General features: G+C 43.4%; 1 protein-coding gene across 3 annotated transcripts in view; it reads left to right on the top strand.

Moving 5' to 3' along the window:
* The window catches only part of LOC135200236 (TSC22 domain family protein 1-like), a 231,583-nt gene that overhangs the window by 122,149 nt on the left and 90,726 nt on the right, over positions 1–18,708 (top strand). Inside the window, exon 1 of one of the 3 annotated variants that reach the window (XM_064228683.1) lies at positions 18,044–18,089. The exons of the other annotated variants lie outside the window; for them this stretch is intronic. Within the exon in view, the coding sequence (XP_064084753.1) occupies positions 18,059–18,089 (31 nt within the window). The 5' untranslated portion in view covers positions 18,044–18,058. Of the gene's footprint in view, positions 1–18,043; positions 18,090–18,708 lie in introns of those variants that run through there. 3 annotated transcript variants of the gene reach the window in all.

Here is an 18,708-nt window from a genome sequence, read left to right as displayed (position 1 = left end):
GACTTATGTCATGGCACGCTAGGTCGTCTGGCGAGGATGGGGCCCACGCAGTGCTCACATGAAAGAGCTGTTCTCCTTTCCATGCATCAGAACCCAGGGATACGGACGGTGTCCTCATTACTTGGAATCGTACCCGACTCTCTCTCTCTCTCTCTCTCTCTCTCTCTCTCTCTCTCTCTCTCTCTATTCAAATAAAGTGCAAACATTTGTACTTGAGAACTAACTACTTCGTGTGTCATTCATTTCGAAACATTATTTACTTAATGAAATTCCATAAATGGTAATGCGAACTGTTTCAGAACCTTATTAACTTAATTGGCATTTGAGCCGTAATTGTATCCCTACGAGTGTGAATTTGGGTTCAAGTGAGTAATCCAGTGGGTTGGTTTGTTGCTGTATCTGAATCGGATAGAAAGAGACTGACTGGTCTTCATCATTCAGCGTACTTCTGTGGTACACTTCGCGTCAACGATGCGTCGAGTCCTACAGTAATCTCGTCCGTCTCAGTGTGGGAGATTAGACTTATTGAGGTTGCACGCGTATCAGTCAGCCAGTCAGTCCAGTCAGAGTATCTCTTGATTTGTTAAAAATAGGACTTTCAGTGATGATCGCGTCAGTTTGTGGTGTGGTGTGATCTTTGAAAAATGGCGCTCTGTTTGATGCTCGTGTCTAGGGAAAGGTGTCTTTCCGGATATTCATCTTCCCTGTTCCTTTTCCGTTAGAGATTCAGTCGGTTCCATCTTGCTCTGGTTTTGTTAAAGGCAGTTAGAATCTCTCTCTCTCTCTCTCTCTCTCTCTCTCTCTCTCTCTCTCTCTCTCTCTAAAACAATCTTCGTGATAGTGGTAAAGTAAAATAGCATTCTTTTTATAGATTGTTACCCATTTTTCCTCAGCTCTTGTAAATGACGGACTTCATGCCTTGTAGCTTTCTTTTTTTCATGGCTGCTTGTTTGCAAGATTATCGACTGCCCTCATGAATAACCTCTCCAGACTTCGTTAGCACTGTAAGAACCACATTTCTCTCTCTCTCTCTCTCTCTCTCTCTCTCTCTCTCTCTCTCTCTCTCTCTGCAGACAAGGGTCATCTTGAGGGGAATGGAATAGTTTGGAGTGTTGTTGAAAGTGTGAAGTGGGAGAATGTCTCCTGTTTTTTACTCAGGTATTCAGCCACGCTGAATTCCCAATTTTATCCGCCCTAACACAGACATAAGGAATTGTTGCTCGGAGCGTTACTTGTTAGCAGGCTGGAACGCTCGGACGGTTGAACTGTTCTCTGCCAACTCTTGGTCATAATGCAACCTCAGTTGGTAAAGACGACGGACGTTTTCTTGAATGGGTCTTCAATGCCCGGGGGAAGATCGATGATGATCATAGAGGGCCGCCAAGGAGAATTGGAGACAGAAACAGACGCCGTCACTTGTAGCAGAGAGAGAGAGAGAGAGAGAGAGAGAGAGAGAGAGAGAAGTGAGAGCAAGTTCTGCTGTGGATGCAGTTGTTTGCTTGATTCCAGTTGTAGAAAGGGCGGGAATTTCGAAGGGTTGGGGTTGTGGAAGTGTTGTGTTGTGTTTGTGCGGGACTATGTGACTCTGACCGTGTTTATGTCAGTGTCTGTGTATGCGTGCGTTCAGGTGGCGCGTTGTTGCCATTTCTTCAGGCAGTGAACAGAATGGTCCGGGTTCTGCTGTTGAAACTCGTGTCAGTACACAATAGTTTCACTGATATAAAGAATAAGAATTATAGTTTTAGATTTTACTCACTTATGAAAACCCGTTTCCTTGTGTCTGTCCATTTCTGTTGCATTGAGCGTCAGGAAATATAAGAGCACGAATGAGGGTTACTGAATGAATGGGGTTGGTTGCTTGGTTCTCTCGAATGAGCGAGCTCTGGCACTAAGAGGGAAGTGGTTGCGCTTATGACACACACACACACACACACACACACACACACACACACACACACACACAGTCGCGCTACAGGCGATTGTGTGCGTTGGTGATGGGTTTGGGTTTGGCATGAGGCCTGTCGTGCCTTGTCTCTACAGTCTACCTAGTGTGTGCTTCCTTCCTTCCTTCCTTCCTTCCTATGTGAGGTGGGGCAGCTGTGTGTTGTTGCAATCCGTATGATGGTTGTCCTCTTCTTTCCTTCTCCTCCTCTTCGTGTCGGTGGTGGTAGTATTATGTAATCACGGTATTCTACTTTTATTTTTTACAGTTATCGTAATTCCATTCATATCTGTCTGTTTTGTCCTTCTTCATACTTGAGGAAAAGGTTGGATGGAGGCCTGCCCATCTATATTCCATACACGTAGTCTATGGAAATGAGTCAGGCCATTCGTGTGTATATGTACACACACACACACACACACACACACACACACACACACACACACACACTCCCACACACTATATATATAATATATATATAATATATATATAATATATTATATATATATTAGGAGTTGTGTAGTTGGCATCTGCGACCATTTTGTAAAAGGAGAGTGTTTCAGTGAGATAAATGAGGAAGTGTGAAAAGGGAAGCAATTTTCTTTAATATTTTTTTGTGGATAATTTCAGGTTTATGTTAAAAAATGGCATCTTTCTTTAGTAAAGGAATAAATGTTAGTGTTTTGGTTCTTATATTATGATATTTCCCATTTCAGTTTTATGCTTTCTTAACAAAAGAAGAACTCGTTTCTTGTTAGAAAAATTAGCAAACTGGATTCCCAACAAGATGTTTGGGTTGAGGCAGCCCAGGACGTTTCAGGCGTGGTTATATTCTCTCTCTCTCTCTCTCTCTCTCTCTCTCCTCTCTCTCTCTCTGCTCTCTCTCTCTCCCCACAGGGGTTGAAGGATACCCCAATTTGCTCGTTGTTTATTCTGCTGTAACTTCTGTATGCCACCTTGAAATGAACTCCTTAACCTATGCTGTTTTAAGTGTGGACTATACTTATTCCTCGTGATTTTCATTGCATGTTTGATATGGTTTGTTGCGCGCGCATATGCTAGTGACGATCCTTCTGACCGACTTCCGACTTTTCCTAATTGTCGCCTTTAATCTTTTTCCCGGAAGCGCGTCACAGTCTTCGATTGGTCTTGTTAGAAGTTGTTGACTGTTACAGGGTACCTGGTATCTGTAACGGGGTTTGCAAATTTGGGCAGCATTGCTGGCGAGACTAAGCCGTAGTTGACTCAGTGCAGTTTCTCTTAAGCAAATATCCACTCCGTTGCTACAGTTATCCGGTAGGCACTGGAAACTTTATGAACAGTTGTATACATCTCCCTTTCGTGTTAGGACGATGGAAGTGTCATCATCACACCCTGGGTTAGCCAGCATGTGCACATTGTGTACGTGACCTGTTAGTATGAAGAAATATGCCATCGGAAAGACTCCAGTTCTCTCTTGAGGTGACAAATTCAGCTCGACTTCACTGTCGGAAAAGGAATTGTCTTACTGACATCCACTCTTTAAGGTGGCTCTCAGATTATTTATCTTTATTTTTATATATATTATATATAGATATATATGATATATAAATATTAATATAAATACTAATATATAATATTATAGGTATATTATATAATATTATATATATGTATATTATTATATATTATTTGTATATATATGTAAAATTATATATAAATATATATACACACACACACACACCACACACATATATATATATATATATATATATATATATATATATATATCTATATATATATATCCTATATATAACATATACATATACATGTGTGTGTGTGTGTGTGTTAGTGTGTTCACATTACGCATTGTTGTGGCAGGGTGTTAATTAACTGAGTGACTCTCCCTCTCCACATCCCAAGTCACTCACTGGTCCTCGTTGGCCTTCATATTTACATTTTCAACGAATGGATTGTATGAGGTGAATCGTATAATTCATTTATAAATTTTTGCATCACTCATTTTTTGTATTTAACAATGTCTTTATTAAAATATGTTAGACTTTCATTAAAGGTGCATGTCAGAATTTGGTGTCAAATTTAGGAGATGGACTTAGAATAGATTGCATCTGAGAGTTCACAACCCTCTCTTATTATTTTTCTGGGAAACCAGCAGCAACCTCTTCACACATAGTCATGTCAGTACGATACATGTCAAGATGATGTGTGCGCTTTTAGCAGAAGTTAATCGAGCACCCGAATGCAGTAGCATTTGCCAGTCAAATGAAAAGCGATTGAAGCCTGACTTTGCGCTGATCTAGACTGACCCAAGAGAAGGAACGCATTGATAATGGGTCACAGAGGTAAGTCATGCGTGCCCCCTTGGCCATAGGCCTAGAGGCAGGCATCAATCAACACTCAAAGTGACAGAGGGTCTTGAAGTCGCACAGAACTTTTATGTTGCATCAAGTTTGCCCCATTGTGTCACTCCCCAGTTGTTGCAAGGATGGCCGGGCACATTCGCTGGGGGTTTTGGGGGAGGACATGCCACCAGGAATATGCAAGAAAACCTTGTCTGGTGCAGCGGAGGAGGAGGAGGAGGAGAGGAGGAGGAGGAGGAGGAGGAGGAGGAGGAGGAGGCCGCTATAAATAGATGGGTAGAGGGTATCAAGTTATGTTTTGGTTGGGAAGGGGAAGACCGGTACGTACGTGAGGGGAGCGGGGTTGGGGGAGCTGTGGCACATGTGGTTTGTTGGCTCCTTCGTCGTGTTGCTGGTCACCCACCCTGGCGTCTGTCCAGCTCTAGATTGTCACTAATTCTCTCTCTCTCTCTCTCTCTCTCTCTCTCAGACATTTGCGTGAGTAACTTGACATATGCTCGTGACGCCGTGCATTTCGAACTGTGTTTGTAGGCCCTGTGGCGAGTGCTTCTGATGTTACCGGTTGCTGTCGATTAGTCATTTCATGATTGTGCAACTTCAATGTGGGTTACATCTTGCCTTATTGAACATGGTAGTAAATGCGTGTAATCATATATATATATATATATATATATATATATCTATATATATATCTATATATATCTATATATATATGTGTGTGTGTGTGGTGTGTTTGTATATATATGTGTGTGTGTGTGTGTAATCTAGAGAGAGAGAGAGAGAGAGAGAGAGAGAGAGAGAGAGAGAGAGAGAATCTGCCAACTCCACCCCACGATCTTGCATGTACTAATTAGGAAGAGTCGGCGCCCTGTTTGGTGGGTGAACATAGCAAGTAATAGTATGACTGATTTTTGTCATTCAGGTGTTAGGAGGACATCTTTGCATAAGCGTTAATTTTTTCAGTTGAAGAAGAACATAGCTATTAAATTATGTGCGCTGAGCTATTAAATTATGTGCGCTGGTTATTTAATTTGCTTATTTGTCTTAAAGTGGAGAGCTGTTTGAGTTTGAACTTGATTCCGACCCGACCTTGGAGGAACCACCTTGATGTAGTGAAGATCTCTTGAGCCAAGGCGGCTGGAGTTTGTTCCCCGGTTTGAGTCCAAGAGTCCTAATAATATTATTACTACATATTAATTTGGAGTATGTCTTGAAGATTTTTTCACTTTTGTTAAAATTTATGAGACCTTACAAGTAGCAAAAGGCATCATAATTGGAACTTTTTTTGTATCTTTTATTAGCGAAAATATGCAGTATTTAACAATTTTAACAGTATTGCCTACATGCAGAATTTTATCAAGTTGGGACTGGGGTTTATATCCGAAGCTAATAGTTGGGATCTGTGGTAGAATGATTATCATCTACTTGATAGTTTGGACCCGAGAGATACCACATCATAGCTCAAGGGCGGAACTATTCTGCAGGGTGAGGATGATTGTGGTCTCAACTAATGGGTTTGGCTTACACTTGGGCCACTCTAATTGTATTGTGGGGTAGGGTACGTGCCGGACATTTGGGAGTCGGCTCCAAGTGGTGCCATTGGTGGAAGAATAAACTCCTTGAAAGGCTGATGGTATCTTTTTTCAGGTTGACTTCATTTATGAGTAGCAGCAATAAAGAATCGAGTACCCCTGGAACCTCCGATGACACCGTTTTGGCACAGGTGATGCAGCCTCAGCAAAGAAAGTGAAAAATGAAATCATTATCACATCTTGGAGGAGATAAAAGTAGACTGCTCAGAACATGCTTTTTAAAATGATACCAAGGGAATGATATATGTACCACAGGGTGACGTACTTCGAAAGATTCAAGTTGAAAGATTGAAGATGATGATCAATGGGGCCTTGGTTCCACTTCCAAATTTAATTATTGCATTCAGTTCTACCTGCTTACTGAGTGTAATAAAAGCAGCATGGTTACATTTAAGTTTATGCTATATCCCACCAAGGAAATGTTTATATTGTCAAGAATTTGAACATATGTTTGGGTCTAGTAGGAGGGAGCTGCAAGGCAAGCCTGCCACAAATGTTCAAGTGTAGTGAACCATAGCATGGTAAGTGTTATAAAGGAGTAAAATATATACTACATTGTGGAAGCAAGCATCCATCTTCTTCACAGAATTGTGATTTGTGCATCATGGAAAAAGAAATCCAGACGTTAAGGATAACTTTTAAGTATCACATTCTGAGGTAAAAGAGCAAGCAATAAACTAGTATGTTAGACCTGGATATCCTTTTCCAATATTGCCCCCAGATAAAAAAAAATGCTGCTAGAGGTGCTTCCTTCGGCAATGTAAAGGGAAGTTCGGTGGCGACCTGTACTTCCACCTCTTTGGAGGCGCGCCCCCCAGTGTTTTTCTGGCCACTCCCGCCTTTTCTCGGAGGCAGTGCAGTAGTTTCCTGGCCGCTCTTTGCTCTTTCGATGCAGTGCCAGTAGTTTCTGGCGCTCCTGCCTCTTTCGATGCAGTGCCAGTAGTTTCTGGTGCTCCTGCCTCTTTCGATGCAGTGCCAGTAGTTTCTGGCGCTCCTGCCTCTTTCGATGCATGCCAGTAGTTTTTCCTGGGCTCCCTGCCTCTTTCGAGTGCAGTGGCAGTAAGGTTTCTGGCGCTCCTCCTTCTTTCGATTGCCAGTGCCATTTGTGTTTCGGCACTCCTGCCTCTTTCGGATGCCAGTGCCAGTAGTTCTGGCAACTCCTGCCTTTTCGATGCCAGTCCATTTCGATGGCGCTCCGGCCTCTTTCGATGCAGTGCCAGTAGTTTTCTGGCGCTCCTGCCTCTTTGGAGGCTGTGCCGGTTAAGTTTTCTGGCACTCGCCTCTTTCGATGCGTGCCAGTAGTTTCTGGCACTCCTTGCCTCCTTTCGATGCCGTGCCAGTAGTTTCTGGCGCTTCCTGCCTCTTTCGATGCAGTGCCGGTTAGTCATGGCGTTTCTCCTGGCTCTTTCGATGGCATGTGGCCAGTAGTTTTCTTTGGCGTCCTGCCTCTTTGGAGGGCTGCGGTTAGTTTCTGGCCACTCCTGCTCTTTCCATCAGTGGCAGTAGGTTTTCTGGGCACTCCTGCCTCTTTCGATGCAGTGCCAGTAGTTTCTGGCGCTCCTGCCTCTTTTTCGATGCCAGTGCCAGTAGTTTCTGGGCGCTCCTGCCTCTTCGATGCAGTGCCAGTAAGTTTCCTGGCACCTGGCCCTCTTTAGATTTGCAAGTGCAGTAGTTTCTGGCACTCCTGCCTCTTTCGATGAAGTGCCATAGTCTGGCCGCTCCTGGCCCTTTCGATGCAGTGCCAGTAGGTTTCTGGCGCCCTGCCTCTTTGGGGACTTGTGCCAGGGTAGTTTCTGGCACTTTCCTGCCCTCTTTCGATGCAGGCCAGTAGTTTTGGCCGCTCCTGCCTCTTTCGATTGCCAGTGCCAGTAGTTTCTGGCGCTCCTGCCTCTTCGATGGCGTGCCAGTAGTTTCTGGCGCTCCTGCTCTTTGGAGGCTGTGCCGGAGTCTTGGCACTCCTGCCTTTCTTTGGATGCAGTGCCAGTAGTTTTCCTGGCACTCCTTTGCCTCTTTCGAGGGCAGTGCCAGTAGTTTCCTGGCGCTCCTGCCCTTTCGATTGCAGTGCCCAGTTTAGTTTCTGGCGTCCTGCCTTTTCGATGCAGTGCCAGTAGTTTCTGGCCACTCTGGCCTCTTTTCGATTGGCAGTGTGCAGGTAGTTTCTGGTTGCTCCTGCCCTCTTTCGATGGCGTGCCAGTAGTTTCCTGGCACTCCTGCCTCTTTCGATGAGTGGCCAGTAAGTTTTCTGGCGCTCCTGGCCTTTCGATGCAGTGCCAGTAGTTTCTGGCGCTCTGGCTCTTCGAGGCAGTGCCAGTAGTTTCTGGCGCTTTCCTGCCTCTTTGGGAGGCTGTGGCGTAGTTTCTGGGCATATGCCTCTTTCGAGGCAGTGGCCAGTAGCCTCTGGCGCTCCTTTGCCCTCGTTTGAGGCTGGCCGGTTAGTTTCTGGGGCACTCCGCCCTCTTTGATTGCAGTGCCCAGTAGTTTCTGGCGCTCCTGCCTCTTTGGGGCTGTTGCCCGGTAGTTTTGGCACGCCTGCCTCTTTCGATTGCAGTGCCAGAGTTTCTGGCGACCTGCCTCTTTTGGAGGCGTGCCGGTAGTTTTCTGGCACTCCTGCTCTTTCGAGCAGTGCCAGTAGTTTTTCTGGCGCTCCTGCCTCTTTTGGAGGCTGTGCCGGTAGTTTCTGGCACTCCTGCCTCTTTCGATGCAGTGCCAGTAGTTTCTGGCGCTCCTGCCTCTTTGGAGGCTGTGCCGGTAGTTTCTGGCACCTCCTGCCTCTTTCGATGCAGTGCCAGTAGTTTCTGGCCCTCCTGCCTCTTTGGAGGCCTGTGCGGTAAGTTTTCCCCCTGGCACTCCTGCCTTTTCGATGCCAGTGCCAGTAGTTTCTGGCGCTCCTCCTCTTTGGAGGCGTGCCGGTAGTTTCTGGCATCCTGCCTCTTTCGATGCAGTCCAGTAGTTTCTGGCGCTCCTGCCTCTTTGGAGGCTGTGCCGGGGTAGTTTCTGGCACGCCTGCCTCTTTCGATGCAGTGCCTGTAGTTTCTGGGGCTTCCCTGCCTCTTTGGAGGCTGTGCCGGTAGTTTCTTGCACCCTCCGCCCTCTTTCGATGCAGTGCCAGTAGTTTCTGGCGCTCCTGCCTCTTTGGAGGCTGTTGCCGGTAGTTTTCTGGCACCTGCCTCTTTCGATGCAGTGAGTAGTTTCTGGCGCTCCTGCCTCTTTCGATGCAGTGCCAGTAGTTTTGGCCTCCTGCTCTTTGTCAGTGCAGTAGTTTCTGGCGCTCCTGCCTCTTTCGATGCAGTGCCAGTAGTTTCTGGTGCTCCTGCCTCTTGAGCTGCCGTAGCCTTTTGGCATCTGCCTCTTTCGATGCAGTGCAGTAGTTTTTTCTGGCTCCTGCTCTTTCGATGCAGTGCCAGTAGTTTTCTGGCTCCTGCCTCTTTCGATGAGTGCCAGTAGTTTCTGGCACTCCTGCCTCCTTTCGATGCCAGTGCCAAGTTTAGTTTCTGGCACTTCCTGCCTCTTTCCCTCGAGCAGTGCCAGGTAGGTTTGGCGCTCCTGGCCTCTTTCGATGCAGTGCCAGTAGTTTCTGCGCTTCCGCCTCTTTGGAGCTGTGCCGGTAGTATATGGCACCTCCTGCCTCCTTTCGGATTGCAGTGCCAGTTTAGGTTTACTGGCCTCCTGCCTCCTTCGGATTGCCAGTGCCCGTTTAGTTTCTGGCGCTCCGGCCTCTTTCGATGCATTGCCAGCAGTTTCTGGCCGGCTCTGCCTCTTTGGAGGCTTTATGCCGGGTAGTTTCTGGCACTCCCCTGCCTCTTTCGAGCAGTGCCAGAGTTTATGGCACTCCTGCCTCTTTGAGCAGTGCCCCCCCCAGTAGTTGCTGGCGCTCCTGCCTTTTCGAGCGTGCCAGTAGTTCTGGCGACTCCTGCCTCTTTCGAGCAGTGCAAGTCGTTTCTGGCACTCCTGACTCTTTCGATGCAGTGCCAGTAGTTTTCTGGCGGCTCCTGCCTCTTTCGATTGCAGTGCCAGTAGTTTTTCTGGGCACTCCTGCCTCTTTCGATGCAGTGGCCAGTAGTTTCTGGGCGCTCCTGCCTCTTTCGATGCAGTGCCAGTTAGTTTTTCTGGCGCTCCTGCCTCTTTCGATGCAGTGCCAGTAGTTCTGGCGCTCCTGCCTCTTTGGAGGCGTGCGGTAGTTTCTGGCGCTCCTGCCTCTTTTGATTGCAGTTGCCAGTAGTTTGGCGCTCCTGCCTCTTTGGAGGGCTGTGCCGGTAGTTTCTGGCGCTCATGCCTCTTTCGATTGCAGTGCAGTAGTTCTGGCCGCTCCTGCCTCTTTGGAGGCTGGTGCCGTAGTTCTGGCACTACTGCCTCTTTCGAGGCAGGTGCCAGTAGTTTCTGGCGCTCCTGCCTCTTGGGGAGCTGTGCCGGTAGTTTTGGCACTCCTTGCCTCTTTTCGATGCCAGTGCCAGTAGTTTCTGGCGTCTGCCTCTTGGAGGGCTGTGCCGGTGTTTCGGAACTCCGACTCTCTTCGATGCAGTGCCAGTAGTTTCTGGCGCTCTGCCTCTTTGGAGGGCTGTGCCGGTAGTTTCTGGGGGGGGGGGTGGGGGGACACTCCTGCCTCTTTCGATTGCAGCCAGTGTTTCTGGCGCTCCTGCCATCTTTGGAGCGGGCACTGTGCCGGTAGTTTAGTTTCTGCGCCACTCCTGCCTCTTTCGATGCAGTGCCGTAGTTTTCTGGCGCTCCTGCCTCTTTGGAGGCGTGCCAGTAGTTTCTGGCAACTCCTGCCTCTTTCGATGCAGTGCCAGTAGTTTCTGGCGCTCCTGCCTCTTTGGGCGATTTGCAGTGCCAGTAGTTTCTGGCACTCCTGCCTCTTTCGATGCAGTGCCAGTCCGTTTCTGGCGCTCCTGCCTACTTTCCGATGAGGCCAGGTAAGTTTCTGCGCTCCGCCTCTTTGGAGGCGTGGCGGTAGTTTCTGGCACTCCTGCCTCTTTCGATGCAGTGCCAGTAGTTTTCATGGCACTCCTGCCTCTTTCCGAGCAGTGCCAGTAGTCTCCTGGCACTCCTCGAAACTCTTTCGATGCAGGTGCCAGTAGTTTCTGGCGCTCCTGCCTCTTTGGAGGCTGTGCCGGTAGTTTCTGGCACTCCTGCCTCTTTCGATTGAGGGCCAGTAGTTTTATGTCGCCTCCTTTGGAGGATGTGCCGGTAGTTTCTGGCACTCCTGCCTCTTTCGATGCAGTGCAGTAGTTTCTGGCCGCTCCGGCCTCTTTGGAGGCTGTGCCGGTATTTTCTGGCACTCCTGCCTCTTTCGATGCAGTGCCAGTAGTTTTTTCTGGCGCTCCTGGCCTCTTTGAAGGCTGTGCCGGTAGTTTCTGGCATCCTGCCTCTTTCGAGGCAGTGCCAGTAGTTTCTGGCGCTCCTGCCTCTTTGGAGCGTGCCGGTAGTTTCTGGCGCTCCTGCCTCTTTCGATGCAGTGCCAGTAGTTTTTCTGGCGCTCCTGCCTCTTTCGATGCAGTGCAGTAGTTTCTGGCGCTGCCTGCCTCTTTTCGATGCAGTGACAGTAGTTTTGGCGCGCCATTGCCTCTTGATTTGGCAACGCGCCAGTAGTTTATGGCAGCTCCTGCCTCTTCGATGCAGAGAGTTTTGGGCGGAGTAGTTTCTGGCGCCTCCTGCCTCCTTTCGATGCAGTGCCAGTAGTTTTGGCGGCCTCATGCTCCTTTGATTTCTTTGGCTGATGCGCCAGTAGTTTATGCATAGTTTCTGGGCCTGGCCTCTTTCGATGCTAGTGCGAGTAGTTTCTGGCGCTCCTGCTCTTTGGAGGCTGCGCCAGTGTTTTCTGGCACTCCTGCCTCTTTCGATGCAGTGCCAGTAGTTTCTGGCGCCCTCCGCCTCTTTGGAGGCTGTGCCGTAGTAGTTTCTGGCATCCTGCCTCTTTCGATGCAGTGCCAGTAGTTTCTGGCACTCCTGCCTCTTTCGATTCCAAGTGCCCAGGATTTTCTGGCGCTCCCGCCTCTTTCGATGCAGTGCAGTGTTTCCTGGCACTCCCTGCCAACTCTGTTTTTCGGAGCTAGTGCCAGTAGTTTTCTGGCGCCTCTTTGCTCCTTTCGATGCAGTGCCAGTAGTTTCTGGCGCTCCCTGCCTTTGGAGGCTGTCCAAGTAGTTTCTGCACCTCCTGCTCGATGGGGCAGGAGCCAGTAGTTTCTGGTGCCTCTTTGGCCTATTTCGGATGCAGTGCAGTAGTTTTCTGGCACTCCTGACTTTCGATGCCTCCAGCTGCCAGTAGTTTTTGGCACTTCCTGCCTCTTCCGATGCAGTGCCAGTTTTAGTTTCCTGGTTTTTCTCCTGCCTCTTTGGAGGCTGTGCCAGTGGTTTCTGGCCCTCCTGCCTCTCTGAAGGCTGCACCAGTTATAACTGGTGTGTTGGCCTCATTGGAGACTACATTATCTATATCTGGTGCATATGACTCACAGGAGCCTGCACCAGCTGTGACTGGTTCCCCTGACACTTCAGAGGTTGCACAAATTGTGCTGGAAAATCGAATCTCTCCTCAGGCAGTGCCAGCATTGGCTTGTTCTCCTGAACCTGGAATTTCCATAAATTATGTCTCCTCCCAGAAAACAATCAAACAAACAGGAGGAAGGCAATAAACCGAAAGCACTTGAGAGAGGCTCCAGTTTAGCGACCCCAAGAGCAAAGTCAAATTCAGTTGTTTTCTCCAGTGGAAGTGTCAGGGATTAAGAAATGAGAGTATACAGCCTATCATTCCACTTATAACATAAAGATGGGAAGCCATGGGTTTCTTAGCTATGAGATTGAGCCTTTACATTGCACTGCCCCTACTCTCTTCTCTTGAGCATGTACCTGTATTCACTTGCTTTTAAAGGGCTTCATTTTGTTCTTTTGTTGTTATTGCTCATGAGTGGTTTCGAACCCTTTGTGTATCAGTCTGAATCGGTTTGCGGCTCCGACGGAATCATTTTCCCGTCCCCTTGACATTTACCATATGTTGTCGATCTGCCTTCACTCACTGTGATCAAAGCTAATGGCGCAGGAGAAACACCTTCAGTAGTTTAGTTAAATATAAAGTAACTGTCAGTGAAGTTGCCGATTTAAGTTTTACTGTACTCACTCACCAGACTTTAGTTGTAACAAATTGTAATTTCTGTGACAATTTTTTTATTTCTCGTTGCGCCATTATGGTCATTAAATTTTATTCTCACTTTTTTATTTTGTTATTGCTTGATTATTTTTAGATTTTGTCATCTTAGTCATATGCGTAAAGTACTTGCATTCAGAGATAGTCATCAATTGGTTCTTCATTCCTACCTTAGTTCACGGGGGCTAGTCTTTCTGGTGATGTTCTGTCAAGTTCCAACCATGAAATAGTTTGTTGTATGAAACAAATTTTAACCAGCTTCTGAGACCAGTCTTTGCTTGGGTCGTATTTTCGACCATAAACATTGGTCGGTATATTCCTTGTTAGTTAGTGACTTTTGTCTAAAACTTTGAATTTTTTTTATATATTTGTTAGTAATGCAGAAAGTAACTTCTTGGGTAATTTTTGAGCATGGAAGTTGATGGTGACGCTGGTCTGCAGATAGAAGGCGTGTGTTTCGGGGAGAGAGAGAGAGAGAGAGAGAGAGAGAGAGAGAGAGAGAGAGAGAGAGAGAGATTCTCCAAACATCATTTCGTAAGAGGCTTTCTAGATGTAAATCGAAAAAAGAGAAGGAAGACAATAATAAAATTTATTCAAATAAAGGCTCTTGCATTCAGCTTATTTTATACTCGTAAGCTTTGGCAATAACAAGCGTACAGGTGAGGGTCCCATTGTGGAAATAAAGTTTTCGACACATTAGTTTGAAACGATCAACAGGAAATAAAGGCAATATGGTCTGAAACTGTCAAAAGGAAGTTGAGGAACTATGTTTTTAGCAGTCAAAAGGAAGTGGAGGAATTATAGTCTGAAACTATCAAAAGGAAGTGGAGGAATTATAGTCTGAAACTGTTAAAAGGAAGTGCAGGAATTCTGTTCTGAAATGGTCAAAAGAAAGTGAAGTAATTATGGCCTAAAAGAGTTATAGTCTGAAACTGTCAAAAGGAAGTGAAGGAACTGTGGTCAGAAATGGTAAAAAGAAAATGAAGGAATTATGGTCTGAAACAGCCAAAAGGAAGTGAAGGAATTGTGGTCTGAAATGGCCAAAAGTAAGTGTAGGAAGTATGGTCTGCAATGGTGAAGATGAAATTCTGAAACTATAAATTTTCTGGTCTGGAGCAGTCAAAAGGAACTGTGGTCTACAACAGTCAAAAGAAAAGTAGGGAACCATGTATGATGTGAAACGTTCAAAAGAAAGTTAAGGAACTATGGTATGAAATGGTCAATACAAAATTAAGGAACTGCGGTCTGAAATGGTCAGAGAATATTGGTGTGAAACGTTAAAAGGAAATTAAACAACTATGGACTGAAATGTTCAAAAGGAAGCTAAGGAACAGTAGTCTGAAATGGTTAAAAGGAAACTAAAGAACTATGGTTTGAAACAGTCTAAAGAAAGGCAAGAAGCTCTGGTCTGACATGTTCAAAAGGAAATGAAGGTAGGATGGTCTGAAATAATCAAAAGAAAGTTCAGGAACTATTGTCTGAAATGGTCCGAAGAAAATTAATGACCAATGGTCCAAAATGATCCAAAATAGTCCAAAGGAAGTATTAAGGTCTGAATTTGTCTAAAGGAAGCTAAAGAATTTTTGTGGTCTGAAACAAAGTAAAGGTTATGGCTTATAATGGTCTGATATGGTCAAAAGGAAGTTTAGGACTTAGAAGAAAGTTAAGGAATTATGGGCCAGAAATGGTCGAAAGAAAGTGAAGGAACTAAGGTCTGAAATACTTCAAAGAAAGTGTTATCCTTCTGAGGCAACCAGGTTTGCTAAACACCACCACCACTATCCAGTAAATTTTCCGTGCTGCCGAACTTCTCGGCTCCAGAGGATTTATTCCTCACACCGTTGGACTTTGAAAGTCTCCCTGAAGGCCTTGTACAGTTAGAACCTCAAAAGTTCAAGCAAAGATGCGATGCATTACTATCCTAAAATAATTAATTTGTAGGTTTTATACTGATTTATTTATACTTTAATATATTTATATATTTTTTATTTGTCATTTATTTCTCATGACTTCTCTCTCCGTATTTCTTATTACACTCCTATTTTTATTGTAAATGAACACCATGATCTTTGGAAGCTTGAATTTCAACTCGATTATCCCTGTGGGTTTGTCCCATGTGAATAGGGCTCATTTGCATTATTAATAATGCAGATGAATATCTATTCTAATATCTATGCTGAAAAAAAAAACTCACTACAGTATTAAAATAAATGTAGAAATGTATCATATATCAAGAACAGTATACTAATTTCTAACACGTTATATATATATATATTATATATATATATATATATATATATATATATATATATATATATATATATATATGTGTGTAAGAACTGCTCGTTCCCTCCTTGAAAATATATTCTAACACGCTTAAAAATGGCCTTGCCTGGAGGGTTGAGACTTAATACAAACTAAAATCAACAGCAGAAGGCCGATATTACTGAAACAGGAGGAATTTACTTAAACTCGTTTAAATGAACTATATTTATATTTAGGTTACTGCTAGGTCCAGAAGTTAATGAGGTGGTTGATTGCAGGTCCACCGTAAACACGTGGCTGGGAAATGAACCAGACACAGAGCTAGGAATTTGTGCAAAACGGATTATTTCAATGTAAGTGTTATTCGAAATGGTTCCCAATTTTCTCCCATAATCAGGCACCATATTTGTTTGCAAAGAGATTGCATTTTAGCATCAGTACTAAGGTAAGGGAAGCATGGAACCATTACACACTACTTGCTCTTAACATTACATCTTAAAAGTTCACTCAAGGGGACATAAAATGACTGGGAGCTTATATAGGAAGGAATACTGTTAACTAGGGGGATATTTAATATCCTTTCCACCATAGCAAGGGGAATTAATCATAGTATTAAACCAAAATTGGGGAGTGAAAGGCTAAACAAAGAAGGGGGGAAAGTCTCCTTGGGAGAATTAAATGAAATACAGACAAGAGCAAATGATTCACTGACTGCACTAGAAATTACATCTCACTGTACCTGGAAATCTTGGGTCTGGTAGTCTTCTCATCTGCTGATATTTCTGTGCACTGTGGACGGTATAAGAACACTTGTGTGATCCCCCAAAGAAAACAAGGGGTGAAGTTGAGTCTGCAAGGTTAGAGAAAGTTCTTGGGCAGAGCTGCTTTGGCCCCATCCTTTTAAAATCTCAGCCTGGATAGACCCCTCCCTCATTCAGGACACCTGTGGAGAGTAAATCTAGGCAGCCAATGGGAGTAGAGTTAATATAGGGAGAACAGAGGCTTTCGGTTCAGAGGGGCAACTCATAAATGTGTTCAATTATTTACATGTCTTGGTAATAAGACGAAAGTACTTAGCATCTCCAGTGTTTCAATTTTCCTTCGTGGTTGCAACTTTGTTCGTATAATCACGTTTTTATTTCTTTGTATTTAAAAACCATATATATATATATATATATATATATATATATATATATATATATATATATATATATATTAGGAAGCCTATTAAGCTTCCTACAACATATTAGAACACGGATACAGTGTTTAACTTTTTCTATATATAATATATATATATATATATATATATATATATATAATATATATATATATATATATATATATATATATATATATACATACACACACACACACACGTAAATGAGAAAAACATAAATAAGTAAATTTCACAAAACAAAGATCAAACCATTAACAAGCAAATTATCATTACAAATTGTCAGTACCAAACATGTAAGAATACTTTTCAAAGTGCTTAAGAACTAAAACTGCAGTTATTATAACGTGCTGTTTGGTGACTTATTGCTGATATAAATATATATATATATATATATATATATATATATAATATATATATATATATATAGGTTATAATATTTTTAAAAATTTCCCACTATATATATATAATATATATATATATATATTTATATATATATATATCGACTACAATGTCCTTTAATATCTAATTCGCTCTACCTCGGAATTAATATATTTTCACTATATGTTTAACCGAAGGGGAATTTATTCAATGATAATAGAATGCGGCCGACGGGCACGAACCATCGACTTCAATTCCAGGACTGGCAGTGGCGGGGTGGGCTAAGGCTTCACTGCCAGTCCTGGAATTGAAGATGTCGATGGTTCGTGCCCGTCGGCCGGCAATTCTACTATCGCTGAATAAATTCCCCTTCTGTTAAACATATATGGAAACATATTAATTCCGAGGTAGAGCGAATTAGATATTAAAGGACATTTGTATCTCGATATATGTATATGAATCACGGTAATGTGATATGACTTATGTATGTATGTATTTATGTATGTATGTAGATGTATATATATAAATGTTTTGATTTTAAATCACGAAAAAGGTAAAGACGTGACAATTATACGAACAAAGTTACAGCCACGAAGGAAGATTTAAACAACTGAGATGCTAAATACTTTCGTCTTATACGCTTTTGTGACCAAGACTGTGACTATGTGTTTGCAATAAGACAAATGTATTTATCTTAATTGTTTCACCTTTCCTTCGTGGTTATAACTGTGTATGTGTGTGGTGTGATGTATTGACGACTCTCTACATTGGTCCCATTACTGTTATAATGAATGAAGCTATTTTCAGGGATGGATAGATTGAGTGCCTAAAAAAAATAAAAAAAAATAAAAAATTATTGTATGTTATACTCTTGCCCATGGATAGCATAATAATGGATAATAATTATATATCACTGGATAGGTAACTGATAGAGATTTTGCATGATGCAAAAATATGCTTTAGTGTGTTGGATTTTTTTGTTTTTTTGCTAACTTCAACTCGTCATTTTGCCTTTTTTATGTTTTTTATGAGTAAATATCCAATAATGAGAACTTTACTAGACACAGATCTATATGAGAACTAAATCAGTATTTAAGTTTTCATTTGAGAATATTGAAGTTTTTTCACAAATTTTTATTTGGAATATTTTATTTTGCTTTCGCAGGTAAGGATGCATGGCCAGGTGACGCCCCTGATTAGAATTTATGGCTAATGTATAGTCGACGCTTGAATGTTCAAAAAGGTAAGAGAGTGTCGTACTTCCTTTTTGCAGTTGTTACACCTGTACCTCTTTTCTCTCATATATATATATATATATATATATATATATATATATGTGTGTGTGTGTGTGTGTGTATATATATATATATATATATATATATATACAAATAGATAGATAGATAGTGTGTATGTGTTTGTGGAGATGATGAAGTGGGTTGATATCGATCCCAAATACAGAACCCGAATTCATCAGGCACATAAGTTCAGCAGCCGCAGTCGGGTATCATCGTAATCTATCTAACTTGATTGATTGAGAGCTGGGTGCTCGAAGTCACTGTTTTTTCCGTTTTGTGAACCAGGCCCTGCTTTGAATCTTGGCCAGCGCTGAAGCACATATCATCGATTATAATTCCCCTTGAGTTCTATTTTGAATGGTATTTAAAACAGGAACAGCATTCTAATATATGCATATATGAGAGCCAAGAAATGTCATTTTATCCTCCACTGATATGAGAGGTAGAGGCTTGGGAAAGGGATTTACTAGATTTTTTTCTTGTTCAACTGTCCGTACTTTTAAATTGTAAGTTTGGAAAAAACATTTTAAGTTTTTGAGAATTGCTTTGCAGTTCTTCTAGACTTTT

The sequence above is a fragment of the Macrobrachium nipponense genome, chromosome 26, assembly GCF_015104395.2.
Source record: "Macrobrachium nipponense isolate FS-2020 chromosome 26, ASM1510439v2, whole genome shotgun sequence".
Lineage (NCBI taxonomy): Eukaryota > Metazoa > Arthropoda > Malacostraca > Decapoda > Palaemonidae > Macrobrachium > Macrobrachium nipponense.
Note: the sequence above shows the minus strand (reverse complement) of the source record. Positions and strands in the feature narration are given on the sequence as shown.